This window comes from Barbatula barbatula (assembly GCF_947034865.1).
Source record: "Barbatula barbatula genome assembly, chromosome: 11".
Classification (NCBI taxonomy): domain Eukaryota; kingdom Metazoa; phylum Chordata; class Actinopteri; order Cypriniformes; family Nemacheilidae; genus Barbatula; species Barbatula barbatula.
In genome coordinates, this window is record NC_136774.1 from 5,774,317 (window position 1) to 5,792,315 (window position 17,999).

The window sequence follows — 17,999 nt, forward strand, 5'->3', positions numbered from 1 at the left end:
TAACGTTATCGACTGACAGAACACGTATTCGAGTACTTATCCTAGCACCTCTGCAAACGCAAAAAGAAAACAAAACACCTACCTTCATAAGTAGACCTTCATCGAAGAATTTGTATCCTTTATCTAGCTTTTGATCCTGTCGACTTGTCATCTAGCTGTATTTGTGCAAGGGACTTAGTAAACTCCATAATGAATGCGCTAGCGGAAGTAACGGTAAACTGCTTCGCGGCAGAACGGAAGATGCTTGACGTCACGTGAAAAGGGCCTATACGCTGGATGTCAACTGCCGTTAAACACATAAGAAGAAGAGCACCAATCACAGCTCTCTGTTCTTTAGCGGATCGATCAACGCTTGACTTGTAGGGCTGCTGAATAAATGCTTGCGTGCGCTGTTATCTTGACTAACTTAAGTTAGGATCGCGTGAACTTAAATGGGTTTCATAAAGTTTAGCTTAAGCCTGACTGATTAGTTCAGTTCATTCAAGTCTGCATTCGGACCTTAATTCCCACTTTTCTAAGCCACTTTTCATCTCTCTCCACTGGCTACCGGTTGAAGCCCGTATCAGAATCAAGTCACTGATGTTTGCCTACAGGACTATCACTGGATCTGCACTGGCATACTTTCACACCCTCCTACATGGTCCGGTCAACCACATCTCTCACAACCTCTTCTGTGAATACTTGACAAATAAAAAAATAAAAACTAACACTCTCTCCTCTCAAAAGGTAGTGGTTTAGCTTTTGTTGATAATAAATATAATTACGCAGAAATCCAAGAAATTTGACTGAATAGTGACTTAATAGGACAGACCCATTATCCCTAATGGCAACGGTTATTTGATGGACAACTACATTACATCAAAAAAGATCAGACGGGTTTATCCGCAGCGAATTGCTGCGTTCATGTTCATTTATTTAGTAAAAGGGCAATTCAAGAGTTACAGATGCGACAGTTTAAGTCAAAACTGAAATGTAAATTCTAAGAGAATGTATTTATTACCAATATAGTGAAACCTCTGTTTTTATTACGTCTGAGCTATTAGTATGGTGAAAACCTTTGGTAAAACTTTTGATCATGACATTTGAATGAAATTGCTCAACTGCATTCCCCCAAAACAGCTTTATAGAGATACAGGATAACCTTTATGATGTCATCTGAAATGTTCTCCTAAATATAAAACAGAGCTCAGAAACAAATATTTGTATGCATATTTATTTCTAATATTTCAACAATTGAACGATCTGTTCTCTCAGGCACATTATTGCAGCTGTGAGAAAAAAAAGCCACGGCTCTGCTTGGGTCGTGTGAGATAAACATTTTGAATGACAAATTGTCTTCATCCAGTCAAGTGTTTGGGCATAACATCTTTTTGAACTAGAAGAACGTGAACTTATGAAGAATAAGGAACAAAATGTCTGCTTGAAATGTTGCAATACAACACGGCTCAAAATAAAATTTTAAGATGGAGTAAAATAATGATAACAACTAAAATGTTTTCTTTTGGGAAAGAAACATCCATGATGCATGCTGCTCCTGCCGGTGTTAAGGCATATCGGCAACACTTAATGTGTACGATTCTCAGTTTGTCTGAGGCTTCGGGAGCTGATGATCATTTCAGCTTTTCACAATGCAGTTCAAAGAGTCCTGATCACTGCAAGACAAAAACACACAGCAGTGTGTTAGTAGTAGTGTTCATTCAAATGACATTGACATCCTGTAGAACTGTTGTATAAAAGCAGGATCACACTTGCCACACTATCATGGTCTGATATTACACATTACATTTAGCTGAAAGAAAATGAACCTTCCTTGAAAGGCTACTTTTGCCTAAATGAAAAGCACATCGACACTTTTCAATTATGAGAATTTTTGAGGAAGATGTGTAAATGTACTTAAAATAAAATGGCAATGCAAAATAATTTAAAGTAACTAAAAAACATCATTTTTCTTTTGATGTCGGCGAGAGACTTTCCTATTCAGTACACCGCCACTCAATTCCTGTGAAACTTTGTAAATAGACTGAACTTTTTCAACTCAAAGGCTATGGTCAGAAAAACCAAACTGTTACTATAATAAAACAATCATATGTTCTTAAATCAGGCAAATCCATTATGTGTTGCTAATTGATCCAAAGCAAAAGTGACAAGCGTATAATTATGCTCTTCAGGGTGATTAAGCAAATAATAACACCTCATCTCTCTTTATGGTCAATGAGACGGTTACCACAGCAACCGCTCAGATGAGACTCATTCTCACTAGGAACACTGCGGGTGGGACACGGGAGTAAACATCATTATTTGACGGTATAAAGTTAGGATGCAAAACAAATGGACTGATCAATGTTAATGGAAATCTGAAATGACTTCCACGAGGCGCTCTTTTAATCTGTCATGAACACATTAAAGGGACTTGCGAAGCCACAGGATTGCACCTGGTACAAAGCATTAACGTGAAATTACAGACAGTCTGTGAAGATTTGAGAGTGCAGGCGTCACACACCTGGTTTTCAGGTGCGCTGTGAGAAGGTCCTGTCGCTCCCATGTGGCCGAGAGGGGGAATTCTGCTGGGCTGTCCTCGCAGTGTCACTGTGATAGTGGTGGGGGCTTTCAGCCCTGCCGATGAACACACACACACACACACAACACACACACACAAGAAGAAACATCCATAATTGAAAATGAGACTTTTCTGGCGTGCGATGATCCCGCATAATTTACTTGGTGTGTAAGAGCAGCATGAAGATTCTTCAAAACTTCTATTGTGTTCAACGGCATGAAGTCACAATGGTTCGGAAGACACATGTGAACGTAATGACAGGATAAAATCTCATCTACATGAGAGTCCAAACGCATGCATGTCGAGAGAACATGAAGAATAAAACGGGGGGAAAAATGAGACACCAAAAAGAAAAACAGTTTGTGGTTGGCAATTTAATGAATGTTTTTATGAAAGAGCAAGCCATATTATGAATTACATACACTTCTCGTCAAACAAATGAAAACAGTAAACAAAACTAACAGATAAACAAAAACAACACAAATAATGGAACATAAGCTAACTGAATCATAATGTAGGAATTTGTTAACGGAGCTGAAATGATCAAAATGTGGAATTTTAACGTTGGCCCATTGGGGATAACAGCAGTTACAACGTACATTAATAAACAAGGTACATTAATATGCAAGAAGCTAAATATCGGGTGACTAAGCCTCATTGTTGTAGAAGATCACCCATTTGAATACAAAAACCAAAACAAATATTTGTCTTTATAGTACATATATACATGCTTTTCTTCTCTTTCAGAAAACTGACTTCTGTCCAATCTTTTGTCTATCACATCTGCATTTTGCAGATATTTCTGATATTTATCGCAACTGTGCTACAATTTAAATGTTGACCTGATTGGTACACTAGTGTCCCCATTCATCGAGGACGTCGCTGTTTGGAGCGTTGTGACATCTGTGCCAAAGAGGACGTACCCGTGCTCTGACTAGACACGTGGGCCAGTCCTGGCAGATTGTTGGCGAATTTGGCCAGGCCGCTGTTGGCGAGGAGTTGGTGGATTGCTGTGGGTTTGGTCACCCCGGATCCAGTAGACACTACCGGTACTGTCCGCGATAGAGCGCCACTCCCCGGGCTGAGAGAGTTCAACACCTGTCCCTGACAGTGGGGCTTCCCTACTGACACCTTAACAACAACACACACAACACGTCTCATTTTACTGTAACAAAAGATCTTCAATAAATTACAAAGTAGGTGTGATTTCGGCGTCATTTTTGTGAGGCTGGCACCTGTGTGACGGAAGGCATGCCCGGTGATTTAGTGTTGATCTCCTGCAGACTGAGGCTGAGACCCTGCAGCAGACTACTGGCTGACGGAGCTGAACACGCACACGCAAACAAAAAATCAGATGAATGTAAACAAGAGGCCTCACAGATGACTACTGGCAGAATTTGAAGTCAGCTGTACCTTGGGTAGTGGCGGGGAGCTGAGCCTGGACGGGAGAGGAGGAACCTGAAATGATGCTTCCTTGTAGGCTGTGAAACGACCCCTCGCTAGACCCCAGAGCTCCAGTCAGCTCTGCCAGACCAACTGACCTAAAAGTACACAACATTCACTCGAACTTGTAGTCAGAATCGCTGTGGTCGCCACATTTTGATACATGTAACGTAAACATATATGTGCATATTATGCTACTCAAGAGATTGTGCTTTGGCCTTGTAACAATCTATGGTTATAGCACCACTTGGTGGTCAGAAGAAGCAAACGCACATTGCAGTGACTAAATAATGATTCTGAATTAGTAATTCCAAAAAAAATACCTTTGTGCACTGAGAAGCTCAGATAATTCTTTGGCCCCTGATACCGTCTGGCCCATAGTCAATCCGAAGGGCTTTCCTGATAAACAAGTAATAATATTGTAACCACAGGTACACAGTGACAAGTTTATATTAGTATACATTAACAAGTAACTAAAGATGAGCAGTGACCACAAAATATCTTCTTATAATTGAATAAATAACTTGGTGAGGCTTTTCTTTTCATTACCTTCCTGAAGCGAGGAGCCAGCCGTGCCCCCCGCCGTATCTCCATGGGAGACGATGGTGACTTTGATCTTGGCACGTTTGGAGGCTTTGGCAGGTGTGGGGGTGGGTGTCTGTCTCCTCTTTAGGTGGAGCCTGAGGTCGTCTCTGTCTAAACCCTCCACCTGGTCACCGGGTACAGGCACTGAAACACACAAACTTAAATGGTCATGGACCCAAAGTCTCCAACAGTCTGATACTAAACACCTAAAGCCGTTTTTCCAAGAAATCTTTGCTGCCAATACTCACTGAAATCACAAACATGCAGCGGTTCTGAACCCTCTCACAATTTAAGGTGCCATCTAATAGAAATTGTGTTCTTACGCGACAGGGATTTTAGGAAGCATTTCAAGCATTCACTTTAGCAAACGCGAACCGGTGAAACGTTTATAGAGAGAGACATCCACCGAGACTAAACAGACAAGGACAGAGAGAAGAGAAGGGTAAGAAGAGACGCAGATAGAACAACAAAGAGAAGGAAAGATACTCACCAAAGAGACACGAGGGGCTGCCAGGAGGAATGCTTTTCCTCACCAGCATATTTTGTTTCATAAAAGCAGCAAACTGAGCTGTATCAAACGGAAGACAAAGATGGAGGGAGAGAGAGAGAAGAAGGAAAGAAAGGAATCACACACAACATTACTGCTGGATGGGGTCCGTAAGGAGGATGTGACTGCACATTCCAAAGTGGTTCATGTGGGTTTAATGGAGAAAACTCCATCAGGCTCAAATGCGAGTGAAGTCAGGGGTTCAACAAAGATTGTTGCTTTCAAAAACAGATGGTGCGCAACCGTATACAACTGAAAGCCAATTGGTTATACGATGTGACAGAAAGGAAGGTGGGAGGAATTTCTTAAAATGTCAAAATACATCAAATTTTACACCACACTTCTTGTAACAGACCATAAACATAATTCGCATTGTGCCCCTCGGTAGATGACAAAAGGCGAATCCAGCTGCAGCAACCATGAATGCTCGCATACGTGCAGATTTGATAGAAAATAAAATGGCAAGCTCACACTACGTGATTTTTGGCTGGATTTTGCTATCGCCGAACGGCCTTCTAAGATCTGCGACAAAACCTCCTGATCGCGACCAAATCCGTGCTCGTTCCGGTCGCTGAAGCTCGCGTGATCTGGACAAGTCTCAAGCTATCCCAGACGCTACGATATCTTCAGAACTGTTCGATATTATCGCCGAGTGAACTCATTGTGTGACACAACTAATCCAGCCAATCACAGCGCAGAAAGTTTACGTTAAATGATTGCGGAACAGCTGGCATCTATTCATTAACATTATAGAGCGTGTTGAAAGGCTAGCAGGGGTGTATACAGTATAGTACAGTAGTCATCATTCCTATGCGCTACTCCCTTGGAAGGGCAGAGCACTTGGAGTTTAGAGTTTGGCGTGAACATTATGTAGACGTTTGGAGGTGTTTCCGCTGTTGATCCTTGACCAAAATCTTGTTGTTAGCGCACTTTGTCTGTGTGCTGCTACAGTAACAAGAAGATGAAGGATGACAAGAAACCTTGCTGTGTAGTGTGAGCGCCACAGCAATTCAAGTATTCTCACAGTCCCGTAGTATCAGCTCGGCTTAAGCTGTCCTGAATGGTTGTCTAGAACACCATCTCAAAGTTTCCCTTTTTAATAACATACTTTGTTTCGCAACAATCCCTAACCTCAAGAATGAGCAACCACCAACGCAACACTACCAATAGCATGCAAGATTAAGTCATGTGTGTAAGCCCCCTTATGTTTCTGGGACAAGAAAACAAAAAAGGATACCCACCTTGTGCTTGTTTGTGTGTCAGCACAGTCCCCGAGCGCTGCATGTGCGTCTTCAGTAGCTGTGTGGCAGTAATGAGACTGGACTTCTGAGCTGGAGACAGCCCGACGGTCTTAGGTTTGGGACTGGCTGTGGGACTGCTGCACATACTGGACAAATCCTGGACAAGAAACTTTGTTTTAAATACACATCTGAAACTTAAGACATAATCTAGATTGCATGCGGGCCAATTGTTTGTGAGAACTGTTCACAGTGGATACATAAGCAGCGCAATGAGCTCATGCACAAGTGGCAGTGGCAAATGAGTTTGAAGCAACTTGTGTGTTGCAAAAGTCAATTTAATCCACATTGCTGTACATGTGCTGCTAACGCTCAATTAGAATGACTCAACTTTTCACTTGAGCGATGCTAACAGACCTTTTATGCTATACTGTGTGACTTTTAATCTCTGAAGCAACAGTGCTAAATTCACATAATTTGAGATTACTTTAAGATCTGTAATATGGCCCGATACCCTCAAAAGGGGAGATAGGTACCCTCACGGCAGGCGAAGAGGGTCGTGACCTTTCAAGGTCAAAGGGGAGTTCACGTCGCGTTTTTTTCTTCTTCTCTGCATCCAAGTCGCGCGTTTCACCCGAGCCATGACCGTGGCTCTCAGTACGGGTCAAAACTCCTGTCAGAAAATCCACAATCTCGTCCTGTGAAGAAGCGGAAAATATTAGACCAATGATATCGCAAAAGAATCAATACAATTAACAGAACATCAACTTAGTACTAATCGTTTTTACAATTCGCATTTCCTAGCCACCTCTTCATCACAACACGACTTTATCCAAGTTACTTTAAGAAAATCTTCGAAGAAATACGGACCTGAATGCAGCGATCCACCATGGTCTGGGTCAGTCCCTCTGTCTTCATCTTTGTTGAGTTGATCCTATAAACAAAACACACATGTGAACACTAAAGCCTTCGTGTTCCTAAATAAAAACGTGAACGCACACAAACCTCAGGTTGTCATCGGCCCCTCCGACAACTACCATGCTGTTGTCCGCCCGAATCCTTTCCCTAAACTCCTCCATGTTTTCAGGACTGCACTGTAGCGAGTTCTGACCGACTACAAACAGAACTGGAGTCTTCATGTCCAACAGTGGATCATCAACATCCTGCAACAGACAATAACAAAACATTAATATTAACATAGCAGAACCTAGTGTGCCCAATGCAGAAAAAAGAAGCTGCCCCCGCAGAACATAACAGATACCCAGCCGTACTCCCCAAAATGAGAAAAATGCAAACCAGTGCATAGAGTTCATGTTGTAGGTTTGACCCTGGACTGAGTTAACTCTTACCCCTCGTGGCCCGCTGACGCTCTGAAGAGGAAAACCCAAACACACAACAGCGGTCATGTATTCCATTAGGGAAACCTGGATACAAAAACAGATTTGTGTGAATTCATTCGTTGCCAGCAGATCACAGATCAATCGGACTTTTTCTCATTTGATTTTACTACATTTACAAAGACTCACATGACACGCGATCAATGCCCCCACACTCCAGCCCACCAGAATGATCGGTTTGTGAGGAAAGTGACTGTGAACCTATAGATCAAACCAACCAAACCAATGAGTGCATGAAGACATCCTTCGTTGCTACACTATTAAATAAAGCACACATTATTGACAAAATGTTAAATGACCTCTTATTTCTAAATTAAATCATCTGCTAAATAAATACATGTAATGGGTCAGAATGAGTTTTAGAATGCTTAGATTAGACAAACAGATACACGTTATATTTTTATGATATTATTGCTGTAAAGTGTACATGCAACTATTACAAGTTTAAGAGGTGAGTGTTGTTGGGTTGTACCTCCATAACCTTTCCTCTAACTGTGCCGATCATATGTTCTACACACTGCGCGATGCTAATGTTGGCCCCACTGCCCACATGAACGTTAATGGGAATGACCTGAATCACAAACAAAAACACATCTCCGATAAATATTTACTTAAGAATTTAAGCCTTCATTGAATATAATGGGGAAGAAATACATTTGACCTATGAGATGCATATGACTCCGCATACCTTTCCGAGACAGGACAGCTGAGATTGCCAGAATCTCATTCGTCGAGAGGTAGAAAAGCCAGGGTTGGTCGGACCTGACGGAGCTATCAGGATCAAAGGGGAACCAGGAAGTTTACTCTGAAAATATAAACATGCACTTACAGATTACAAGATAGTACTGTGCTGCTGGAATAAATACATGAAAACGTGTTCTTTTTACATTTTTGTTTCTTTCCAATTGTGCCGCATGATGTTCTTAAAGGGACAGGTCGACCAACAATGTCAAATTCTGTCATCATTTACTCACCCCCAGAATGTTCCGAACCCGAATACATTTCTTTGTTCTGCTGATCACAAAGTAAGATATTTGGAAGAATGTCAGTAACCAAACAATAGATGACTCTTATAGTATTTGCTTTCCCTAATATGGCCGTAAACGGGGAATGAGAGATCTGTTTGATTATTGACATTCTTACAAATATCTGCCTTGTGTTCAGGATATTTGTCAAACAAAAAAGAACATTATTTCAAAAGGATTTCCCTTGAAACTAACTAATAACGTGCAGTTTTTGAGCTTCTCAGACAGACGTTTCTTAAACTTTGAGGTTATGCCATGCGTGTATGAATCACAGAGTGAATTGAAAACCAGTTTTATGCAATTATGGTGTATATAAACATAGATCAGTCCTGCGATCAGCCAAGGACAAGCCCCAATCCCCCCAAAATAGTCTAATGTTAGTTATTAAATGTGACATGATTAAAAACGGACAAGGATATTTTTCACTTAGCGACACAAATACAAACTATTATAATTACCCAAATCTGACTTGCAATTTTGGAAATATCAGTTCAAATGTTTATTAGTTTATCAGTCAGCTAAATATTTAATAAAGAGGGATGATGGTTTGAGCAAATATCTTATTGCTAATAAGATGAAAAAAAGTTAAGAATTCTGTAGCCTCAAGAGACTGCAATAGACATCCACTAGATGGCGCACCAACATCATTCATACAGCACTTGGCGTCAATCAAGACTCTCTGGATCCAAAAAGATACCTCGCAAAATTATGTTCTGAATGAAGAGGCTGCTCTGCATTTATTAAAAAGCCTGTGCATGACATAGAGAGCGTAGAAAAGATCCTATTGGCCGGCTGTATGATGACTGCGCACATCCCCAAACCCCCACCCCCCCAATCCCGTCTAAAATTAAAATCGATCAAATTTTTGCATAAAAATATACAGATATCCGTATTTATACAGAAAAATCGCTGATAGATTAACATATCAAATTCAACTGAATTCATCATGATAAAAATTCAACTTTTTAAAAATAAAAAATAAGACTCACACTTGTCTTCTTGAGGGTGGCATTGTGAGAGCAAAATGAAGTGACTAGATCTATGAGGAATTTTGCACTCTTGTAAACTGTTTTGTGCTCTAATCTTTAGTTTTATAGTATTAAAGTTGTGATAGGGCACAAGTCACATGCACAACACAGTAATATGATCACAGTTGCAAAAACAGGAAGAGCTCTCAAAAAAGTGAATGTGATATAAATATTTAGACGCTTTAGAAATCGATCGCCTCGCAAACCTGTTTTTTAAATGCCTTCTAGGGCTGGGCGATATGGCTTAAAAAAAAAATCTCCGATTTTTTCACAACAAACCCGATTTTCGATTTTAATCGATTTATTTTTTCTATTTAAAAACAAACTACAACTGACAAAGAAATTGCTCAAAACAAATGTACTCTTTATTTTGTTCTGATTTTCCTTTATGCAGTTTAATCTAAATTTCCCATTGGGGCATAAGTGTAACAGGAAACAAGCCTTAAAACATGCTTATAAACGAGATGGCAGGCCCTGGCATTGTAAACAGTGAAAATGTAGCTTATCAGTTTTCTAATAACCTCAAACTTACAGTGACACAATGCACCTTCAAAATAACTTAAAATATGAAAAAATAATTTAATTGTGTCCCTTTTTGGTCAAATAAATGTGGCAAAAATGACTAAATTAGATTGTACAAAAATACATACAGCAGTGGTATTCATAAAGTGCATACAAAACTTTAAACAGTTTTCCTGAATCCCTGAAATTGTAAACAAAATGAAACATCTACATCCATTACTTTAGTTTCAACATTCTTAATTTACACATTTTTAGCCAGGAAGACAAGCCTGTCTACTACCTCTGGCTTGAGGCATGCCCAGTTACATGTAACAATGCCCTCTCCCACACTGAAAAGCCTATCTGATGGGGCACTTGTAGCAGGGACAGACAAGTGTTTTTTGGCCAGATTACTGAGCCTTGGGAAGTTTGGTTCGTGACGCTTCCACCACTGAAGTGGATCAGTGTCTGGGTGTGCCGCTACCCTCTCAACAAAATCCATGTCGCAATTAGACGCGAGCCGCTTGCCAGAAGCCCCTCCCATGATGCGTATTTCACTCACGAATGGCGCGAATTACACATGCAAATGGCGCGAATTACACGCGTGAATGAAGCGAGTAAAATCAAAATGTTCAAGCGTCCAACTACTCGCGAATAGCGCGTTTTATTCGCGCAACTCGCGTTTGGTGTGAGCACTCGAGAGCGTCGGTCGTAGAAGTTAAAGAGAAACCCGATTTTCATTAAAAAAAATCGCCCTAAACGTCAAATTCGAGTTAATCGATAAAATCGATTTATCGCCCAGCCCTAATGCCTTCATATCTCATTTGAAACGAGTGTGCATGAGCGCGTGTGTGTGACGCGCAGGAGTGTTGAAACAACACAACATCGATCTTTACGTCAGTCTCCAATGTGTGTGTCATATTTGTAACCGTCTTAAGCTGCACCCCACTTCAGGCTTTATAAACTTACTCGCCGTCCTGCTACTCTCCGACGTGACGCCTCCCGCCCCCTTTATTACTTTGGATTTGCTATTAATGTTTGCTTGTCTGAGAGTGATAGCTGTGTTCCTCTCATACCATTGGTACGCGCCGTAATGAACTCGACTGATATCAAGAATGTGATCTTTTTTCCGCAGCCAAACGCCGCAAGCCGGATATCCGGTAGATAGATTGACAAACTTGAGCACATTCAAAGTCCTGCTACCATGCTAAAAACATTCAACCATGACAGTGATGTACGTACGGGTTTGTTGTGTGACAGTACACCCACGGCAGGGTCCCAGGGACGTTTGAGGAGCAGAGAAAGCGCCTCAGCACCTGCCGCTCCTGTTTTCACTGAAGACGACAGCAACATCCTGTCAATGAGTGACGGCACCTAAGAGAGCAGGTCAATTAAAGTAGAATAAAAACATTGTCGTTGACTTGTGTTCCGGCTGAATTAACAACCCCATGAAACTTTGAAATAATTCACATTTACAAACAAATCAATGGATCAAAAACTGTAGGGTGTAAGTAGTTCATTGTTCTTCCTTATACGTTAATGTTACTCCATCCTTAAAACAAGAATGTATATGTAAAATATGCTGTTTATTATTAAATAAAAGTGTCATGCAACAGTTATTCCCACCTCGAATTGAATACAATGGGAGAGGTTTGACAGAATGAGTTCACATTCACTCACCTTGCTTTTGAGTGTCTGCAGCACATCCAGGTAAGCAGCCAGCATGGAAAGACTCAGCGATTCCACCATTGTGTTATGAAGCCAGTGAGTGAGTTTTATGTCCCAGTTGACGCTGGCCAGAGCGTGACGTACCTTCCGAGCACATTTATCCACAGCTGTCCTGCGCAAGACAGGCTCATTACAAGCCTGGGGAGAGAGATGACCACCAAACTTGAATGACTTTCCCCCTAATACACCTTATTCGGCCGGCCAGCCTACAAAGCAGCACTTATAAACCAGTGTTTCAACCCATTTACTTACAGCATCATTGGCCATTCTGCTGAGTCTCTCTGCATGTAGAGCCTTCAATACTTTGTTGAAGAGCTTGTTCTGAGCCAAAGACCAGCCGACCCTAAAACAGATTCAAGAATAGTGCTATCGCCAATTAGAGACCCAACAGCAAGCGTGCGAAAACAAAACCTTATTACTTTACTAGCGAATAAAAATCGTGTTACTCGGCCTCAAGGCATCCGAACTGAATATGGCTTTCTTCTTGAAGAATAATGCAGTCGGAGTTATAATACCGGTTATGGGTGTTGTTTTTTTGAAGCTCGAAAAAGTGCATCCATAGATCAAAGAACTGCTCGACACGGCTCCGTGGTCTTAACAAAGGTCTTCTGAAGCGAATCAATGCGTTCGTTTAAGAGAAATATCCATATTGACAGCGCTATTAACGTAAGACCTTTGTTTAGACCACGGCAGCGTGTCGAGCAGTTCTTTGATCGATGGATGCGCTTTTTGGAGCTTCAAAAAGTCAACACCCATTCACTCCCATTCTACCGATCGGAAGTAAAATGATACATGGTATTATAAATCCGATGCCTTGAGGGTGCGTAAAACATGGGGACATTTTGATTTACTAGTAAAGTATCCCTTTAAAAACTTGGTGCGTGGTAACAAAAACTACAAATTTCAAGCAACTACAATACAAAATTCGACCTCGTGCTACAGAAAAAAAGAACTGTCAATAAGTTAAGCTGCACACTTTCATACAAACGTCTGTGATCTTGTACCTAACAACAGCAGGGTTCTCTTACTTGTTGATGTGTTCCTCCCAGTCGTCGGGAGGAAGTGGTCCATCAGCGACTGTTCGGGCAAACAGAACGTGACGCTCGCACTCATTCATCACACTGCGAGCTTTCTGATCATCGTACAGAGGCATTGGAGTTGGTGTGACCGTCTCCACGTCAATGGAAATGTCTGAATCGCTGTAGAGGGCAAAACGCACACCCAGACAGAGATATCGAGTATGAGATACAAGCGGATCTAACATGCAAGAACTGTTGAAATCAGGATCAAAAAGAGCTAATGATATTCCTGCATAACAGAACGCATCACTCACGCTGAGGGCTCAGTCTGCCGTCGAGGGGTGACAAACAGCATGCGGGTGGGCCGCGCGCTGCTGGCGTCTGGGTGGGCATTCCAGGGTTTGGCATAGCTGTGGTCCAGGAACACCAGATCCAACTCTCGCTCGTGGACTGACAGCTGGAACAGCAGGGACGTTCCCATCCTTCTAGCCGACGTCTGGAAATCTCGCTCTCCACTGGGACGGAGCATGATCCCCTATAGGCCCACAAAGGCGCCGCAGAGTTCCCAGAAACAGGGGACGTTTGTACCGCGAACATGTAACCTGAAATTCAACAACAATACTTGAACATAAAGATTGCAACTGAATACAATTCAGTTTATGACATCAGAGTTACACATAAACTAAGTGACACCATGAAGAAGAAGCAGTGACTGTGAGGGGACTCGTGAGGGGACATGACAGGCACATCTGATCACATCAGCCAATAGGATGCCATGGTAGACACTAGGCAGATAACTGGGTTCAAATTGAATTTCTAAATGCACAACATAGGGAGGTGTGCTGTCGGCGTGGCACTCGTTCACTTTACTCCATGTATCGTTTGTTTTACGGGATACATTGTGAGCTGAACTGGGGAGTGGCGCGAGTCGTGAGGCTGCAAGTGTTTAAGGACCTCATACGCTGTTTTTAAGGCGGTGTGCCATTTAAACTTTACACACAAGAATGTATTTAAACATCACTTATATCCTGCGTGGCTTGGCCTACAAAAAAGCAGCTATTGGGGAAGCAGGGTAGTCGCTAACGCTAGCTAGCAGGCTCTTAGCTCGCAGGCTAACTCGTTCAACAATACTCACTATCAAGCGCCCTTCATGTCATTTCTGTCCATAGAACAATCTTCTGAATGTTAAGAAATAACTGATTGAAGAATCCCGGTCCACGCGAAAGCTGAATCTGTACTCAGGATAGACAATCGTCACTATTATACATGTTCTTATAATATAGCCTACTGTCGCATTGTTTTCCTGCCGCGCCACAGACAGCGGATACATGGGAAACATGGACTGGATCTGCGGAGGAATACAGGGGCTGAGAGAAGCCCGGACTGGAGTTTCCTGTTGGGCCACAGCGGATAGATGGAAAACCCGGACTGGATGAGCATGGGTGCCTTTGCAGCGGACTACATGGGCTGAGAGAAGCCCGGACTGGAGTTTCCTGTTGGGCCACAGCGGATACATGGAAAACCTGGACTGGATGTGTATGGGGGCCTTTGCAGCGGAGGACTACATGGGCTGAGAGAAGCCCGGACTGGAGTTTCCTGTTGGGCCACAGCGGATAGATGGAAAACCCGGACTGGATGTGTGTGGGGGCCTTTGCAGAGGAGGACTAAAGGGGCTGAGAGAAGCCCGGACTGGAGTTTCCTGTTGGGCCACAGCCGATACATGGAAAACCTGGACTGGATATGCATTGGTGCCTTTGCAGCGGAGGACTACATGGGCTGAGAGAAACCCGGACTGGAGGTTCTTGTTGGGCCACAGCTGATAGATGGAGTGGATTGGTGGAGGGCTGGTGTGGGCCGAATAATCCATGGCCGAATTTGCTTCCTCGTCCGCCCCTGCCCTGACGGAGCGAGATGTAGAGAAATTTAGGGCACAACTTTAGGCAACTGGACCGTGGCTATTATGTATGATCTCACTTACTTCATAAAACATGTGATTAGTAACCTGATCTAAGTGTCACAATATTAAAGTCATGTAGTGTGATTACATTTGGACTACTTCCCAGTCGTATGTGTAAATAAAGTCAAGAGAAAAGCAACAATGCTTAGAAGAACCAGAGAGTAATGAAGTTTGCAGAACATCCCGTTCTTAAGGATCATATAGGGACCTAGAAGTCGAAGATAATCTATATTCTCAATTTAATATATCTGTATGAGGCTTTTGACAATGCATGTTGTGAAGTAGATTTTAAAAGAGCAAAAGCACATTAGATATCCTATCGATCAAGCCAACAGTTGAAGAGGAGACAGCCTTGAAGGCTCACTGAACTGTACAAAGGGCCGTGATTGGTTGAAGTTATCGGTAAACAAACAACTGGAATCAGCTTGAATGTTCAAAAGGACATGTGCACACATGACGCATATCAGTGAGCCCACGTCAGCTGTTCTGCTTCTCTTCTTGAAAACATTGTAGCTCAGCATCTTTATGTTTGCAAGAATGGTAAGTTGAATTATTAAATGTGCGAGTGGAAGATTTGTTGGAGCACACAGAACGAGCATGTTTAGCAGTATTGACTGCGTGACTATTTGTTCTCTTCTGCGTCTTAGACCACTGGATGCTTGGCCAATTGAAATGAAGTATACACATATGTAAGCAATAAGCATAACTATTGACTTATTTATAGTCATTTTCCCTTTACAGGCATTACTGGCTCTGAGTTTGATCTTTTGTGTCCTTGTTACTGTAAGTGATTCTGCCTGCTATTTTGCTCTTCCAAAACCAGGTAAAAATAAAAAATTTCATATGATTAATTCATATATTTCTATTCAATTTGAATCCATGAATTTTCTCTGTAATGTAAACAGGAATATTGCCACTTTTCTGTTACACTCTTAAAGGGAAAGTCCGCCAAGTAATGAAGATTCTGTCACCCAGTTGTTTCAAACCTGCGTACATTTTTTTGTTTGGTTGAAAAGAAAGATATTTGGGAGAATGTTTAGAACGGAGATTTATGGGGTACCATTGACTACCATAGTAGAAAAACATTTTATTTCTTTGTTCTGTTAAACACAAAGTAAGATATTTTAAAGAATTTAGGAAAACAAACCTTTGACTGTTTTTTGACTACCCCTGAAATCTCAGTTGCCAACATTCTACATTCTTCTTAATATCTTTGGATTTATTATCTAAGAAATGTATACAGGTTTGGAACAACTAAATGGCGAGTAATTCATGACGGAATTTTTCTTTTTGGGGTGGCCTATCGCTTTAAATATGTCATGGGGGTAAAATGGGTTTTGAATGCTGTTCTGTGTTTTTAGAAAGAAGGAAATTATGTTTAATAGAAAGCTCATTTTTATTTTATTAAAACAGGGGGAAAATATTGTGTTGATGGATTTGATAAATCCAAGCATGCATTGGGAACTACTTGGACAAATGGAGGATGTGTCCAATGTACATGCTCCACTCGTGGAATGGGATGCTGTGACACGTAAGACATTCTTATTCGCATTGCATTGGTTCTGGACTTGGAAAAACAATAGTTTACTGTAAGTAGGCTTAAGCAATATTTACATACTGAGAAAATAGCAGCTCCCACAAACCAAGGTTCACTAACCCGACAAAGTCAAGTGAGGAGTGCAAATAAATTAATTTCATGCCATCTTATCACTAAATCGCAAAAATCAACATTGAGTGGAATTATTTATGCAATTGTGTGTTTGTATACGAATTTACTTTTGATTCTAAAACAGTGTTTGCTTTTCGTCATAGGATGCATACGGCGCATGTCAAGACCGAAGGCTGCATCGTGAAGTACGACTACAACAAATGTACATTTGAGGTGTTTCATACAGAGGACCGTAATATTGTATGTCAATATTCTGCTGTTGGGAAGTGATTTCCACTGAGCAAAAAAAAGATTTGTGATCATGAGTAATAGTATTATTATGATCAAGTAATATTGATTTTCAGACTAGGCTGCGCCATTAGGCCTACTTTACATTGTCTAGTGTGAACTATGCGTTGTAAAAGACGCACCAACTCTGCCGCACGGCACCACACACATTTATTGTCTGGTTTCCATTTCTTTTTCTTTACATTACTAATGTTGTATTAGATCATCAAAGCACACTGTCTCCCTTCTACTCATATTGATGACGACTATGAACAGACACTTGTATAGTGTCAATTCCCCTTAAAATCAGAATCGACAAGTAGAATCGCTCAAATTAAACGCAAACCCATCAACAGGCATCAGGTAGGCTATTCATAGGTATCAGAACATACATCATTTACCCACAAAATATCAAATCATATCAAAAAGGTTCAAGTCTTTTTACTCCTGCGCCAAAGAAATTCGTGTGTGTATTTCACATATTCATCTCCAGGTAAAGGGATAAAGACTGGAAAAAATGTTAATCAGCTGCGTAAGGCAAACTGCTGTCAATGGAAGAGAAAATATTAAAGACACCTTTAGTTATTTGAAATCTGTTGATTTAAATTCGGATTATATTGAGGTTATTTTGAGCCTGTTATACATTGTTCCATTTTTTCCACCCCAGACAAATAATAACTGACATCCATATTTAGCCAAAGTATTTGAATCATTGGAAAATCTGATAATCAAACCAAGCCAACAATGCATATTACAAAACAACAGATAAAATAGACATTTCAACTTTATTTTGCACACAACATTAGTAACCATTTTCATGTTCATTTATTGCAATACATGCTGATGACAGCAGAAGGGTTAAAATTGCTTACTAGTTTTACAGTCGAGTGTATCATTGAGCAAGTTATTTTTCCCAGACTAATCTGCGCATTAAATACAAACAGATTTAATAGTCTAGCTCAGGGGTTATCAAACTTTCATATGGCAAGAACAATCAGATATGATGATCCCCATGTGAGGGAGACTGGGGAGAACATG

The 17,999-nt window shown here is 41.2% G+C and overlaps 1 protein-coding gene and 1 long non-coding RNA gene across 5 annotated transcripts; one reads left to right on the forward strand and one right to left on the reverse strand.

The window, feature by feature from the left end:
- Positions 1–880: 880 nt before the first annotated feature.
- kansl3 (KAT8 regulatory NSL complex subunit 3) lies at positions 881–14,436 on the reverse strand. 4 transcript variants are annotated; one of them, XM_079467061.1, is made up of 22 exons: positions 14,204–14,401; positions 13,383–13,670; positions 13,078–13,248; positions 12,302–12,392; positions 12,002–12,187; positions 11,564–11,695; positions 8,456–8,572; positions 8,240–8,338; positions 7,897–7,968; positions 7,720–7,794; positions 7,376–7,533; positions 7,241–7,304; positions 6,907–7,068; positions 6,374–6,530; positions 5,076–5,153; positions 4,550–4,729; positions 4,324–4,399; positions 3,971–4,098; positions 3,793–3,881; positions 3,481–3,688; positions 2,501–2,613; positions 881–1,652 (listed from the first exon to the last, which is right to left on the reverse strand). In XM_079467061.1, exons 2-22 carry the CDS (start codon positions 13,595–13,597, stop codon positions 1,650–1,652), a joined length of 2,574 nt encoding a protein of 857 aa, XP_079323187.1. In that variant the 5' UTR covers positions 13,598–13,670; positions 14,204–14,401; the 3' UTR covers positions 881–1,649. The 4 variants fall into 4 exon arrangements, with proteins under 4 accessions (XP_079323187.1, XP_079323188.1, XP_079323190.1 ...); XM_079467062.1 differs by lacking the exon at positions 5,076–5,153; XM_079467064.1 differs by lacking the exons at positions 13,383–13,670; positions 14,204–14,401 and having other exon boundaries at positions 12,002–12,161; positions 13,078–13,217.
- Positions 14,437–15,343: 907 nt separating this feature from the next.
- Positions 15,344–17,739, forward strand: LOC306900972. The gene is made up of 4 exons (XR_013787348.1): positions 15,344–15,565; positions 15,767–15,848; positions 16,439–16,556; positions 16,838–17,739. It is a non-coding gene; the product is annotated as an uncharacterized lncRNA (long non-coding RNA).
- Positions 17,740–17,999: the final 260 nt, after the last annotated feature.